At 32.7% G+C, this 15,851-nt stretch overlaps 3 protein-coding genes across 3 annotated transcripts; 2 read left to right on the plus strand and 1 right to left on the minus strand.

The window, feature by feature from the left end:
• The first annotated feature begins 1,461 nt into the window (after nt 1-1,461).
• LOC140810615 (chaperonin-like RbcX protein 2, chloroplastic) lies at nt 1,462-4,223 on the plus strand. The gene is made up of 5 exons (XM_073168465.1): nt 1,462-2,074; nt 2,717-2,808; nt 3,641-3,698; nt 3,796-3,861; nt 3,964-4,223. The coding sequence occupies exons 1-5, from the start codon at nt 1,766-1,768 to the stop codon at nt 4,084-4,086; spliced, it is 648 nt and encodes a 215-aa protein (XP_073024566.1). The 5' UTR covers nt 1,462-1,765; the 3' UTR covers nt 4,087-4,223.
• Nucleotides 4,224-7,931: 3,708 nt separating this feature from the next.
• LOC140810418 (uncharacterized) lies at nt 7,932-10,230 on the plus strand. Its single transcript, XM_073168282.1, has one exon. It carries the CDS (start codon nt 8,332-8,334, stop codon nt 10,228-10,230), a length of 1,899 nt encoding a protein of 632 aa, XP_073024383.1. The 5' UTR covers nt 7,932-8,331.
• A 3,188-nt stretch (nt 10,231-13,418) lies between these two features.
• On the minus strand, nt 13,419-15,792 carry LOC140809834 (uncharacterized). The gene is made up of 2 exons (XM_073167582.1): nt 15,460-15,792; nt 13,419-14,429 (listed from the first exon to the last, which is right to left on the minus strand). The coding sequence occupies exons 1-2, from the start codon at nt 15,732-15,734 to the stop codon at nt 13,718-13,720; spliced, it is 987 nt and encodes a 328-aa protein (XP_073023683.1). The 5' UTR covers nt 15,735-15,792; the 3' UTR covers nt 13,419-13,717.
• Nucleotides 15,793-15,851: the final 59 nt, after the last annotated feature.

The following is a 15,851-nucleotide window of genomic DNA, read 5'->3' on the forward strand; positions in this document are numbered from 1 at the left end:
ATTAGCTAAATACATGTGTAAGAATCTTCATTTTTTTCCATCTAATTAATATAATTATATGTTAATTTCAAATTTTTTATGATCTTCATTTTTTCCCTGCAAAATTGCGATAAAAAAAAGTATTTTTAGTATTAATGTATCAACTTGCTGCATTAAAATTTTGAAAACAAATAGTAAATAAATGCGTAATCAACTGTGAATTCTTTTAAGGAAAAAATTTGTGTGAAACGGTCTCATTGTCGTATTTTGTGAGACATGTATCTTTTTTGGATCATCCATGAAAAAAAGTATTACTTTTTATGCTAAGATTATTACTTTTTATTGTGAATATCGGTAGGGTTGACACGTCTCACACATAAAGATTCGTGAGATCGTCTCACAAAAAACTTACTCTTTTTTAAAGTCTGTTAAATTTATTTTTTAAATTTAAAATTTGAATTTGATGTTTTTTGAAAATATAAACTATGATTAAGTGTCTATATTGGTTAATCATTTCATTTAATTTCGAGTAATGTTTTGAATTTTGTGTTATTTTTACATATTTAGTTATCATTACTTCTATTATATTAAATAAAATATTATTTTTTTAATATAATATTACGTTTCTATAAAAGGGCATCGTCATGGATTTTGGTCTATTGAATGTCCGTAAATTATTATTATTATTATTATTATTATTATTATTACGTTTTTAATTATAATTTCAATAAAATATTTTTTAATTGTTCTAAAAAATAATTAAAATTTTTAGTCAAAATTTAATAATATGATAAATGACAATTTTGAATTTTTTAAAAGTATTTATTTATTTTTTTTCAATTTTAAATATACTAATTATATTATATCATTAATTAATAAAAATTCAAAAAATAATAATTATAATTACATAAAATAACACTTTTGTGCATCAAATGAGTAAAATAATAGTAATCCATAATTGTATACTATTCAATAATGCATCACATTCTTAGAACAACTAACTTGATCATTTTAATGAATGGACAAAAGTACCCATTTCTTATTTCATTCAATACAAATGATTATACAATCTTATTTTATTTAATTCTACAAATGACTAACTTATTTATTAAAAAATCTTAAAACTAATTAATTATGTTAAAATATTTGCAAGCTCCAAGCAATAATAATGAGTAGCTAGCTACTTTGGTCATTTTAACAGGTGCACGAAACTACTTTTTTTTCATTAAATAAAAATTATTATAAGAATTTATTTTAATAATAACTAAATATTTTATTAATTATTAATTACAATCCATAACTGGAAATTTTGAAAAATAATTAATTAGATTAAAAATTTATGAACGCTGATGTCTTGTGCTCCGGTTGCTTGTACAAGTGAGACGACCGTCCAAAAGCCCCCAGATTCCAGGTGGGCCTACAGAATCCAACACATGCAACCCCACTTTCCTTCCAATTTCAAACAAATCTTGCGGTTGGAGTGATTTTGGCCTCAGATTTATTCTCTGGTCAGAGTTTTCACAACCCCTCCTACCAAATCATCGCCTACCTTTGTCTCACATTTGCCACGTTTGATCTTGCTTGAAGTTTCTATTGTGAATCCTCTGAATCAAGTACATGAACCTTTGAATCTTCTTATAAATCAAGATTCTCCTAAAATTTCGGGAATTGTATCAGCGTTTCTTTCTTCTCCGTGTCGGGTTTCCCTTATTTTCTTGATTTTTTTTTCCCACTCCACCTGCCTTCTGCGTCAATAAAGGTTTAATCTTTACGGTTTTGTGGAAGAATGGTGGGACCTGTTTCTGTGGTGGGTTCATCGGTGGTTGATTCTCACGCTACTCCTTGCTTGTTTTTGGATGCCATGTCTTCGTGCAATTTGAGCTCTGGAGATTTGGTTTTGCAAAGGTGTTCGTTTGGTCAAAAACGCGTGCCCCATTTAGGGTCGTTGGATTTGAGCTCCTCGTTTCTTGATTCTTCTTCCATTAAAGCTCTTTCGGGTGCCAATAATCGGAAGAAACTGAGTAAAATGAGGAAACTCGTGGTTGTTAACGAATTGGCCGGACAGTACGAGGATACGTTCGAGGATGTGAAAACTGTAAGAATTCTCTGTGCCTCCCGCAGATCCACGCATATTCCATTCGTTGTGTTGCGAGACAGAATTTTGTGAAATCATTGTTCTTTGATCTGTTATATGTTCTTGCAGTGGATGTAATTTCATTTGCCTGTAAGATCGAAATCTAGAGTAGAAAGGGGAAGATTCTTATACGTGTTCTATTAGTTGGACTTGGACTCTGTGATTCCTGCTAAAAGCATTTATAGATAGAGTAAGCAGACTGTCTGACGGATCATAATCGGTGAGACGGGTCAATCCTACCCATATTCACAATAAAAAGTAATACTCTTAGCATAAAAAGTAATACTTTTTAATGGGCGACCCAAATAAGAGATCCGTCTCACAGATACGACTCGTGAGACCGTCTCACACAAGTTTTTGCCTTATAGATAAATGATCATAGCTTTCTTTTCCTTTATGACCAAGGGACTGAAATTGGAAACATGTACTTCAATTGTGAATTGTGGAAAGCTTATCTTACTCAATTCTATTTAGAGCCAACCTATATCTTGCTGATTGCGGCTGAAATGTGTGTTCTAGGCCACCATTTGTAGAGTTAAATGCGCGAAAGAATGTGTTGAGAATCTTTGGCAAATGTTGACAAATAGCATTTTCTATATGCAGCAAATTCTGAACTATTTCACGTACAAGGCTGTAAGGACTGTTTTGAACCAGCTCTATGAGATGAATCCTACGCAGTATCGGTGGTTTTATGAGTAAGTGCTTTCATATTTCCTGGCTCTTGGAAAACCCTTGTCATTGTGAGAAGGTAAAAACCACCACCGAAATCGTCTTCTAAATTTCTCATGGATGGTTAACCAGTTGCGATTACAGGAGATTAATTAATTTAGATCAGTGATCAGAGCATGCGCGCATGTACGTATATAACTGTGTGCATAACATATAGTTATATTCTGTGCTAGAAGTCAATTCATTATACAATGATTAAAAGAGTTATTTGTCAATGTTTTTAGATGGACGATTCAATTTTTTGTCTTCAAAAGTACAAAAACCATTAGAGAAAGTGAACGTCGTGCTGGTCGAGTAGCGACGAATGCCCACAAATTTTGATCTGCAAAAAGACTTGTACATATAATTTCCTTTTCATTCTATTTTCATTATTTTTTGTGTCATACTTTCAATCTAATAAATGGACTGATCTCTCACTTAGTACATTATCATTCCCTTTTATTCAACATAATGTTATTTTAGGCATTATATATTTGATATTACAAAGACAATAGTACAATGTACTCCAACTTAGTATGTGCAGTGTCATGAGATACTAGATTTTAGTGTAACACAAACTGCACCGAATAGACTAAAACCCCTTCAATAACTTTTAAGTTTTAACAATTCGATATTTCTTTTCACGAAACTTCAAAAACTTTACCATGTCTGTGGATTTAGGTTGGAAACTACAGGGAAACACATGTTGTTTTATCTTCATATGACAGAAAATATACCATGGAAAGCGCCATTATTGATTTACATAGCATCTGCAGGTGTCACAGTTATTCAGTTAACAAAATTACTTTGTTTTTGCAGTTTTGTTGCATCCAATGAGGATGGTTATGGGAAGCGTTTTCTTCGCAATCTTGGAAAGGTAGAATGTTATCTCAAGTTCATGTATTCTAATACAGAAATCGTCGACATTGATCTCTTGCTCTATTAAGCACCACTCCAACTTTCTGTTTTCACAGGAGAAGCACGATCTTGCTGAAAGAGTAATGGTTACTCGTCTTCACCTCTATGGAAAATGGGTTAAAGTAAGAGAAACTACTCTAGTGCTGGACTCTTCTTTGTCATGTTAAGGAAAATTCTTTCGTACTCTTAGTACAATTGGTCATTTTTCGTTTATTTATCAACAGAAATGTGATCATACGGAGATGTATGAAAGGATCTCAGACGATAACTTGCAGTTGTTACGCGAACGCCTTGTTGAGACTGTGATCTGGCCCTCGGATGACACCAATTCGGAAGTGGTTGGATGAAGGGTCCTTATCAAGTTGTTCGTTGAGCTAAGGAGTGTCTCATTTCTTGCTTTTACCCACGGGTTTGTCTTAAGTGATCATCACATTCATGTATTATTGTATCATGTCTAAGTTGTATATAAACCTTTCCTTCATCATTTAGCTAAGTAAACTTGTTAGACGAGACTTCTAGAACCAGTAGCTTATTATTCTTTCATAAACATCTATCAATTAATAAAATCATTTTTAGATAATGAAAGCTCAAACTTTATGTTTCCCAGTTGAATATGGTTAGTGGATGATAGGGGTGGGGATGGGTTTGCCATCCCCATCTTCTTCCCTATCCCCGTCTCCGAATTCCATCCTCACCCTCATATCCGTCCTGATCTTCGCTTTTTCGGATTCGGGGAATCTCCATCCTCATCCCATCCCCATCCCCATCCTCATCTCGAACTACATTGGGGATTTAAAAAAATCCCCAAACCCGAAAAAATCAAGAATCTTTATCTCCGTTTTGGGTTTTTCCGTGGGACCCAAACCGTGGAGAAAGTTGACATCCCTGGTGGATGATTAACATACCGATTCACTTATATGGGTTATGACCCAGCCATTGTTTAGTTCACTAGATTGGGCTTAAATATTTATTGGGTCCTTCGTCTGGGCTCATAAACTCAATGAGATCCAGAAAGTTCAAAACTCGTAAAATCAATTTTTTCAGTTATTATATACGAATTTACAACGGGGTTAATAGCATCGAACCCCCTCGAAACTTTTAAGTAGCATAAAATTCCCTAAGAAAATTTAATAAGATACTAAACCATCCTTTTTAAAAAGTAAATAAATACCGATTGTGTGGAAATTATCATATTTTTTTGATATTTTTCACATAAATTGATAAAAATTCCTTCAATCTCTTTAATAAATATTTTTTGACGAGGTTCTTTCACTTTTGTTCGTAAATATATACGGGGTTTTATGCAAGATATTTTTTGAAATTTAAAATATTGTAAAACTAAAAAAAAAATATGAAATACTGGAGGATTACCATAGAAACAACACTATTTGAAACATTATTCTATCTGAAATTTAATTTTTTGAATAAATAATTAAAATAAATAGATAATACTATTATTAATAACAAATTATTTCAGAATAATAATATTGAAAAGAAACATAATAATGAATAATACGAAATAAATTAATAATATAAATTTAATAAATCACTATATATATCATTAACATAATAATAAAGTTAGCAAAAATCATAATTAATATTCTCTATTGATACCCAATGGATGAGCCCACTACCCCTGGCTCATCTCAAGCCCAAAAGGAAGACCTGCCCATCTAGGGCCCAGGTGTAGACCGGCCCATCTAGGGCCCAGGTATTCTCCTATAAATATCAGGTTTGAGTGTTCATTTAGGGGACGACTTCGCTATATTGATTTCAGCAGCGCCTTTAGCTGCTCCCCCCATATATCCTCAGTCTCTGACTTGAGCGTCGGAGGGGCTACGCCAGGACACCCTCCTGGCCCCCTCCTAACGGTCTTATTTGTGATTTCAGGCCCAGGGTAATTTTGAAGCCCATGTCTGGATTAGTGACGCTTACGTGGATCGGACCCTAAATTTCCCGTGAGTATCATCTATTATTTAATATTTTACATTATTATTATTATTAATTTATTTTTTCTAATTTGCATTTATTTTTGCAATATGTTAATTATTTGATAACTTGCTAAGAAATAAATTTAATATTTAAATAGGGATAAAAACGTAAAATTAGATGTATTGATTCTTATTCCCATTTATTAATGTATTATTATATTAAATAATTTGAGTAGGAGTAGGTTTTATGTGAGACCGTCTCATGGATATCAATATGTGAGACGGGTCAACCTGCCTATATTCACCATAAAAAGTAATATTCTTAGCATAAAAATAATATTTTTTCATAGATTATCCAAATAAAGATCTGTCTCACAAAATACGACGTGTGAGACCGTCTCACACAAGTTTTTGTCTTTTGAGTATAGCTAGCTTGGGTTTAGTTAATTATTTTATACTTTATGAGCGCAAAAGAATTAAATATAACTTGATGATTTATAAATAAATAAATAGAATAGAATAGAATTGTAACTTCAATTACATGCAAAAATTACAAAATCACTATCAAGTTTGGAATACGTAATATATATGGACTCGATCCATATGGGAATTATTAATTAAATCACAACGAGGAAATATCATTTACGTTAGTTTATGGCAAGACATAATTCTTTGCGTGAGATGATTGCATTAACCACTTACACATAATTTGTGCATCGTAGACAAAAGTCATTGGATATTAGCATCCTCAAATTAAGTAAATAAATCTTCAAATTATAATTATAATATCATAATTATGTAACTTTTCTCATAGAGCAAAAAAAAAAAAGGTGCACCCACACCAATGGTTCCGGCATAATGCAGTTAAATCTAGAACCGGTTAATGGAGTTTAGGGTCGGATCAAACCCGATATCCTAATTGAATCAGGTTGATTTTTAAAAAACCTTGAACAAGAACCAATTCGGTTAGAGAACAAGATCCGGTCTACTTTGATCTGGAATCAGTTCCAATCCGATCCAAAACTATTTTTGTAACATATTTTTTAGTATTTGGTTGTTTAATAAATTTCACTTGTAGTTCTACATATAACAAATAGTATATCTAATTTTCAAATATGTTGCATAATAAATGACATTTTTAGGTACATATTTACTGAAGATAAAAAAAAATTGATTTCAAGCCGACCTCAACCCGATCCTACTACTTTCAAATTTGGCCAAGAGTCCGATCAAATCCGTTGCAGTGTATTTCGCTTTGACTCGGTTTTGGATTGGATTATATACTCCAGTCATTTATTGCCATGTTTCATTTTGGGAAATGGAAAAATGACATCTAACATTAAGTATTATTTTTGTATACGACTAATTCATAATCGTTCAAATCTTCTAAGTGTTGCATTCTCTCTATATAAGGTCATTTCAAGATTCAAAAAAATCAACTCTATGTATTGCACATATTCATTATCTATATGAACAGGGGCGGAGCTTGTTAAGAGCAGCCCACATTGGGCCAAAAAAAAAAATTAATACTAGTTATAATGTAGGCAAAAAAAAAGTTAATTGTAAGTGGGCCAATTTTAAAAGCCCACACTAGGCCAAAATTTTGATTGAGCTAGTTAATACATACGGTCCAAAAAAGTGGTCTACCATTGCACAGCAGAAGAAGCCGTCAACACAGATTGCGTTTATTTTCTGGCTTCTCCGTTAACTTGCAAAAAGGTCCTTTTTTTATTTTTGATTTTTATTTTTGATTAACTTGCATCTTGCTGCTGTGGGGACCAGATCTTTATGTGGGATTGGAAGTTTCGATTTAATTTGAGCCTTGAGATTATAAAAATTATGCTCTCTTTTTTTCCTCCGGCGTTTGATTATTTTCCCTTACTATTCGTTTTGCTGGTAGGATATTGCGAAATTTGATATGCTCATAGAAACTAGTGTAGTATGATTTTTTGGGGCAATTTATGCATATTCAATGTATTATATATATTGGTGCATCACATGGTATATTTGTTCGATTTTACTGCCATTGATGAGAAGTATTTCTGCTGAGCCGTCAAACAATTGAGATACTTTGCATATAGAATGTGCGTGATGTCTTTTTGGTGCTATGTTTGAAGCTTTTTACTGCCATTTATTCTCGCTGCTCTTGGTGTCAAGGAACTCAAGCTTTTTTATTTTATTTTATCAGGAAATCAATATTTACAATGCATAGATTTGATTAAAAGAAAAGATTCAGAACCAGAAGTACAAAGCATCGGAGATGTTAGGGTTGAAGAATTTGATTTCTCACAACTACCGGCAGATCCTGGACTTAGGACTCCAATTTGTGAATATAATGTTAATATTAGGGATCAAGTTCAAAGGGCATATTTGCAAAAAGGTCCATGTCAACCTTCAGGCTATGAATTTCCTAAAAGAAAATTTGGAGTAAGCCAATGTAGACGGTTCAATCCTTCATGGTTTAATGAATTTGGTGATTGGTTGGAGTATAGTGTAGAAAAAGATGCCGCATATTGTTTGTACTGTTATCTCTTCAAGACAACTAAGGGAAAACAAGCGGGAGGGGAGGCTTTTGTTAATGAAGGATTCACAAATTGGAAGTGTAAAGATAGGTTAAATATTCATGTTGGCCAGCATGACAGCGAACATCATAAAGCTCGAATGAATTGTGAAACTTTGATGAATCAAGATGAGCACATTCAATCAGTTTTGCACAAACAGTCAAAGCAAATGCGGAATGATTATCGTATCCGTCTCAATGCTTCAATTGATTGTATTAGAGTTTTGTTGCGACAAGGGCATTCATTTCGAGGTCACGGTGAAACGGAAAGTTCTCTTAATCCAGGTAACTTTCTTATCCAATTGGAATTTTTAGGTGCTCATAATAAAGAGATTAATGATGTGATATTGAAAAATGCTCCTAAAAATTGCAAGTTGACATCACCAGATATTCAGAAGGACATAGTGAGTGCTTGTGCTACTGAAACAATTAATGTTATTATCAGAGATGTTGGTGATTCCTTGTTCTCTATTTTAGTTGATGAATCTCGTGATGTGTCAACAAAGGAGCAAATGTCAGTTGTTATCCGTTATGTAGATAGTAGTGGACATGTAAATGAACGTTTTATCGGGATTGAACATCTTACCAGTACTACATCACTCTCACTTAAAGCTGCTATTGATAAGATGTTTTCTAGACATAATTTGAGCATGTCTAAGTTGAGAGGACAAGGTTTTGATGGAGCAAGTAATATGCAGGGTAAATTTAATGGTTTAAAAGAACTCATTTTAAAGGAGAACCCATGTGCATTTTATATACATTGTTTTGCCCATCAGCTTCAACTAGCTCTTATAGCTGTGGCCAAGAAAAATCTTCCGATTTCTAATTTCTTTCGTGTTGTTGGTGATGTGTTAAATGTTGTTGGAGCATCTTGCAAACGTTCTGATCTTCTTCGGGAGAAACATTCAGATTTTATTGTCGAGGCATTGGAGAGGGGTGAGATTTCAAGTGGTCGGGGACTTAATCAAGAAACTACCCTTCAACGTGATGGGGATACACGTTGGGGGTCACATTACAATTCTTTGATAAGCTTGATTTCTATGTTCTCTGCTGTCATTGATGTGCTTGAAATAATTTCAGAAGATGATTCTAGTTCTCCTGATCAAAAAACTGAAGCATTTAATTTATTGGAGTCAATACTTCTATTTGATTTTGCATTCAATCTACACTTGATGAAACATGTCTTAGGAATTTCGAGTGAATTGTCGACAGCATTGCAGAAAAAAGATCAGGATATTGTGAATGCAATGGATTTGGTACAAATATGCAAACACCGACTCCAAAAAATGAGAGATGATGGTTGGGATTCATTTTTAGAAAAGGTTCACCGGTTTTGTGAGCAACATTACATTGATGTTCTCAAAATGGATGATATGTTCACACGTTGGGCACCACGTGGTCGTCCCCATCGTAATCCACCAAAAGTGACAAATTTGCATCATTATCGTGTGGATTTATTCTATGGTGTTATCGACATGCAACTTATAGAGTTAAATGATCGTTTCTCAGAGGCAGGTACAGAGTTACTCCTTTGTGTAGCTTGTTTATGTCCACAAAACTTGTTTTATGCTTTTGACAAGAAAAAATTGATGCAACTAGCTGAATTTTATCCACAAGATTTTTCAAGATTTGATCTCCTCACACTTGATGATCAACTTGAAACTTATATATGTGATATGCGTTCTAACAAAGCATTTCAAGGATTGAAAGGACTTGGTGATCTTTCAGAGAAGTTAGTTACGTCAAAGAAAAATATGGTGTACCCATTGGTTTATAAGCTTTTGACATTGGCATTAATTCTACCGGTTGCAACGGCGACAGTAGAGAGGGTGTTTTCTGCCATGAGAATTGTGAAAGACAGGTTGTGCAATCGAATGAATGATGATTGGATGAATGATAGTCTCATTGTCTATGTAGAGAAAGATATATTTCTGACCGTTGATAATGAATCTATTGTACAAAGGTTTCAAAATATGAAGACCCGAAAAGAACAATTGTAAGGTAGTTATTTTGTGATGTTTTATGATTAAAAGAATTTTTTTGTTTTATTAATTATAGCATATCATAGCCTACACTGAATCTTTATTCTAGCTCCGCCCCTGTATATGAAAGTTTATGAGTAGTAAAAAGCTATGCTGAGATGTCATGAAAAACACCACTGATATTTAGATATGATCTAATCAGTCTGGTAACATGCATGTTGAGCATTTATAAGTTTTGGTTATGTGCTGCTAGCATAAAAACATAATAAGTGGTAACATTCAGCAAACAAGTAAAATCAGCAGAAGCATAGTTCAGAAAATTTTTCGTGTTTGTTTTAGAAAACTTAATCTAATTTTAGGTCAACCAATTTCATTCTGGGAAGTTGCCATTGAAGTTTGATTTAATATTGGTTAAGGTCCTATTGAATCTCTGAAAATTTCCTTATCTGGACAATCACAATAATCAAGAAATCACATGATTCACAGAAAAAAAAAATTTGTATACTGACAAATTAATTATGACCGTTTGATGATATTACTCCATAAATTTATTGTCACATTCCATTTTGAGAAAGAGACAAATGACATCAGACATCGAGTACTATTTATGTTATGGTCTTAGTACGACCAATTCATATTTATTCAAATATGAATTGGTGTCACATTCTCTCTATATAAGTTCATTTCAAGATTCATAATCAACTCTACATGTTGCACATTTTCTTTATTCTATCTGAAATTTTATTATTAATCAAAAGCTCTTCTAAACGTCATCAAGCACGTGCTTCAAGTCCTATGTGATCATTTAAAGGATCTTCCGTGCTGATTTTGTACTCATCAGTGTGTCAAAAAATTTATCTATTCGAAAGTGTGAGTAATTGTAACTGATAGAAAGAGTCTTTCCGTGCAAATTTCATTCAAAAGTATTTAAGTGATATACTAAGAATTTCAGCAAGGCAATTGATAAGTCCTACCGAAATGAGTAGTTGTGATCTTTGTAATTATCAATGTTTTTTAGTGGAATACTTCTAGAAACAGAAGAAGGGGAGACATAGAAAGATTTGTTCTTAGAACTTTCATAAACAAGTCTCTATGTTATTAATTTTTTGTATTTTATTTACTTTTTTATGATGATTTATGGTCTACTGATTTTTAGAAGTTTTGGTTCATTAAGTTTAGTTGAACATTTTCTGCACTGATAATTCAAGTTGTATGTTTTGCTTAAAAGATTGAGATTTAATCTTGATTATTTACATCAATTGAGATCCTTGAAGTATTTGTTTGAAGAAAGTTTTGTGATATTTTTATTCACTCCCTCTAAACACCTCCATAGATCCTAAAAAGTGGTATAAAAAACGGTTTATCTTGACCTCAGAACTGTCGATATCAATGGTCTCATTTAGTAAGATTCATATGTTTTCCAATGAGAAATTTGATGATTGGAATATCATAATGCATTCTCATCTTGAAGCTTAGGATTATGATATGTGGTATGTGATTGCTGATGGACCGATAGAGATCATGAAGATAAATACAGTTGATGTCATTACTGATTGAGAACCTCATATGATCAAAGAGCCTCGATGTGGATAGACTTCTGAAGACGAAAAGAAGATAAATCTTCACAACATAACCAAGGATATTCTACACAAAACTCTTGACTATTACATTCAACAAATTCAAATTGTGCTCCATTACCAAAGAGATCAAGAAGAAATTAACTCAGTTGTGTAAAAGCAATTATCAAACCAAGGAAAACAAACTCAATGTGGTTATGCAAAAATTTGAAAACATGAAGATGAAGCTAGTAGAATCTGTGAATGATTTCAATGTAAGATTCATCATCGTGATATTTTAATTAACTGCTCTGGGCAAGGAATAAACGTTCATGGAAATTGTTCTGAAATTCATGAGAGTAATTCTCTAATTCCCAAAGAATGGGATATCAAAATAATTGCAATGAGAAAATCCAAATATTTGAAAAAAGTGAAACTACATGCTCTGTCTGAAGATTTGAAAACATACGAGTTTGAACTAAAGCCAAAGACTAATGGAGAATCTTCATTCAGTCAGCTAACAAAAGCCTTATTCGCCAATGTTGAACCATCTACTGAAAAGACCGGTGAACAAATTAGCAATGATGTTATGTAATTGTTTGTAAAGAAATTCGAATATTCAAAAAGAAGGATCAATCCAAGCGTTGATGTGGCACTAATGTGAAGTACCACATCAACATCCCAATGAAAATGACTAAAATTATAAAAAATGAAAAAAAAAAAAAAGACTAAAATTGAAGATTGATAAACTAGAAGATTATAGGTCCATAATTGCAAATATATATGACTAAAAATATAATTTTCCTTATATGTGTGCGTGTGTGTGGCTTGAGCTTGAGATATTGTTTATTTAAAAAGGTATACATATACATATATACAATCTTCACATGTGTGTGTGTGTATATATACGTATGAGTTGTTGGATGAAATAGTTTTGATAGTACAATCTTCATATGCTTGTATAATATAATTTAAAACAGAGATAAAATATTATTTGAATATTCTCAAATAGGTATATATATATATATATATATATATATATATATATATATATATATATATATATATATATATATATATATATTCTGATGTTAAAGTAATTCATGGATCAAAATCAAGAAGTGCTTTGATGTTAACAATAACTTTGGCTAACTTTTCAGATGTAGGCCTTTTGCACCAAACACTAATTTTTTTACATACAAAAATAAAATTACCCTATCTTTGGAAATCGTAACCAAAAGTGAATTTCTCCATCGTAATCATTAATTATTATTGCAACCCTCCCATTTAGTTAACTAATTAATGTTACAATTAGCGAGTCTAAATCCTCATCAAGAGCATGCTGACCTTTTACTCTATCTTTGGTGAACTTAAATCCAAGTGGACCTATCACCTACTATCGATTAAACTCCATTACTAGGAAAAGGAGATTCATCTCTCTCTCTATTCTCTGGATTTTCGATATATATTATATATATATATATATATATATATATATATATATATATATATATATATATATATATATATATACTGTCAAAGTGTCCATATATATATGTTACAAAAAAAATGACAGAGAGAGCGAATTTTGGGGGAAAATGGGTTAATTAAAAAAAAAAGTCAAAACCAATCTTTCATTATGTGGTCTCCAATAGAATTTGACATACAAAAAGGCCATTGATCATGGCTTTAATTATTAAATCTTGACATTTCTAATACAATGAGTACAATACTCTAACTAATTACAAATGCTCTCGCACACATATTCACACATCTTAACAAGAAAATATTAATTTTTGGTGGGAAATCGTCTCCTTCCCAAGAATAAATCAAAGCAAAATGGGATTCCATACATGTGATAGATCAGATACAAGGAAATTTATGTGTGTGTTGGTGTTTCTGGGGGGGGGGGGGGGGGGGGTGTGTTATGTTAAAATGAACTAGCTACGTTATCCTTCAACTGGGAAGTCGAGAAAAGGAAATGAATGAACATCTTTCATCATTTCTTCCAAAATCAAATTTTCCCCTTCTTCCCCGACCCAATAATCCCCAAACCCTCCCACGTTTTCTACTTCAACATTATTGCTAATATCGATGCTACAATATTTGTCAGTTATCTTATTTGTATTATTAACAACGTTGTTATTTGTATCTGTTCTGAATTTGAGCGAACAATTTTTCGTTTTCGAGCTTTCTTGAATATTGTCTATGTTCTCTGAAGTTGTATTATCAAGAATCTTCCCTTCCATGCTAATAAAGTCTCCTACCAGCACCCCATTGCCCTCATGATGATCATATTCAATCTTGGGTTGTGTGACGCAAGGACTTTGTACATCCAAGCACAAACCGAAATATTGGTGATAATTTGTATGCAATGGATCCATCATGGGATGATTGAATATTGGAGCCATGGAATCATCTAGGGTTGATATTGTTGATGAATCCATGACCATGGTCATGATCATGTCATGCTCTTGCATGGTCATGACGAGTCCCCTGACGGCGTCGTGATCCGTAGTATTTTGCTTCATGGATGAATCGCTGGTGATCGGAGAGGCCGTGGAGTTCGAACTCTTGAGTCTTTTCTTTATTGTAGAATTCCAGAAATTCTTGATTTCGTTATCTGTACGACCGGGGAGACGTGCTGCAATTTGAGACCACCTGAAAATAAAATGAAATTGATATAGTCTGATCGATAATATATATGCTTAAACAGAAAGGAAATATGTATTTATACATGAGGTCGTTCACTCGTTCCATTGCATGCACGATGTGAATGGAAAATTAAGAAAATAAATTTTTAAACATTGAAATTTGAAACGAGGTATTATGACTATGACAGGCAATATTTTCAAAAATTATTATTTTCAATTAAAATGTTTTTTTAAGAATTTTAAATTTCTAAAGAGTCCAAATGTATTAAAACCGAACCATCACTTCAAAATGTTGACCATTAATTTTTTTTAAAAAAATTAGAGCTGGTTTAAAACATGATTGTGCCTGATCCTTTTTTTTTTTTTTTTTTTTTTATATTGGAGATGCATGCCTATTTTTCTTTTCAAAGAAAAAATAAAGATGCTGTTTTTTATGGATTTTTTTTTTAATTTTTTTTCTTGATCTTCTTATATGCAAAAAACACATAAGATCAAATATCAGATCATGTGTAAAATCTCAAAATATCATACAAAAACATAGTCCTAAGAGTAAGACAATATTTAGAAAATTGAAGATATTATATATCAAACTCATGGATCATAGTAATGTTGGGATTTCAAATTAATCTTCAGAACTATTATTATTCTTCTTTTTAAAGTATTTGTAGATCCGACCCTTTTTTCCCGTGAAAATCGTGAAATGAAATAATAAATTTTCTTAAAAATAAATTACGCCTGTCAAAAGCCACATTAATCTTTATTCATGATACAACTAATCCTTCATGCAAATCAAGAAACTGGGTCGACCACCAAAAATAATAATTAAAAAAATATGGTTCTCCATCCCATTTTAATCACTGATTAAATCATGCCTATGCGTCATGCATAAAAGAAAGATATATAAAAATTAAAACAGTACTTCCGTCTCCATTTTCTCCAAGAACACGACAACAATAATTTATAACAATATAGTTGTATGTATATATATAGGTGTACGCTGTTTCAGATTACACAAAAGTCAAAAGCTGATATGAAACCTGTTGCCGAGAAGAGAATGAAGGTGGAGAATAATCCCTTCTTCCTGCGACGAAAACCCGCCGCGCTTAAGATCAGGTCGCAGGTAATTGATCCACCGCAAGCGGCAACTCTTGCCGCAGCGCTGGAGCCCGGCGTTTCGGGCCACGTCGCTCCAGCAGCCTTGCCCATTCGTGAGCATGTAATTCATCAGCTTCTCGTCTTCGTCCGGCGACCAAAGCCCCTTCCGCTGCTTCGGGACAGCGCCGCTGTTATTCTTCTCAGCTGGCTTTCTCATTTCTTAACTAGCTTCAAGGAGGGTTGATGCTAATGTTTTTTTGTTTATTAATACTTGATTTCCGCAACTGTTTTGATGTGAAGGAGGCGAAATATATATATAGAAAAACAAGAAAAC

The sequence above is a fragment of the Primulina eburnea genome, chromosome 13 (assembly GCF_022965805.1).
Source record: "Primulina eburnea isolate SZY01 chromosome 13, ASM2296580v1, whole genome shotgun sequence".
NCBI lineage: Eukaryota > Viridiplantae > Streptophyta > Magnoliopsida > Lamiales > Gesneriaceae > Primulina > Primulina eburnea.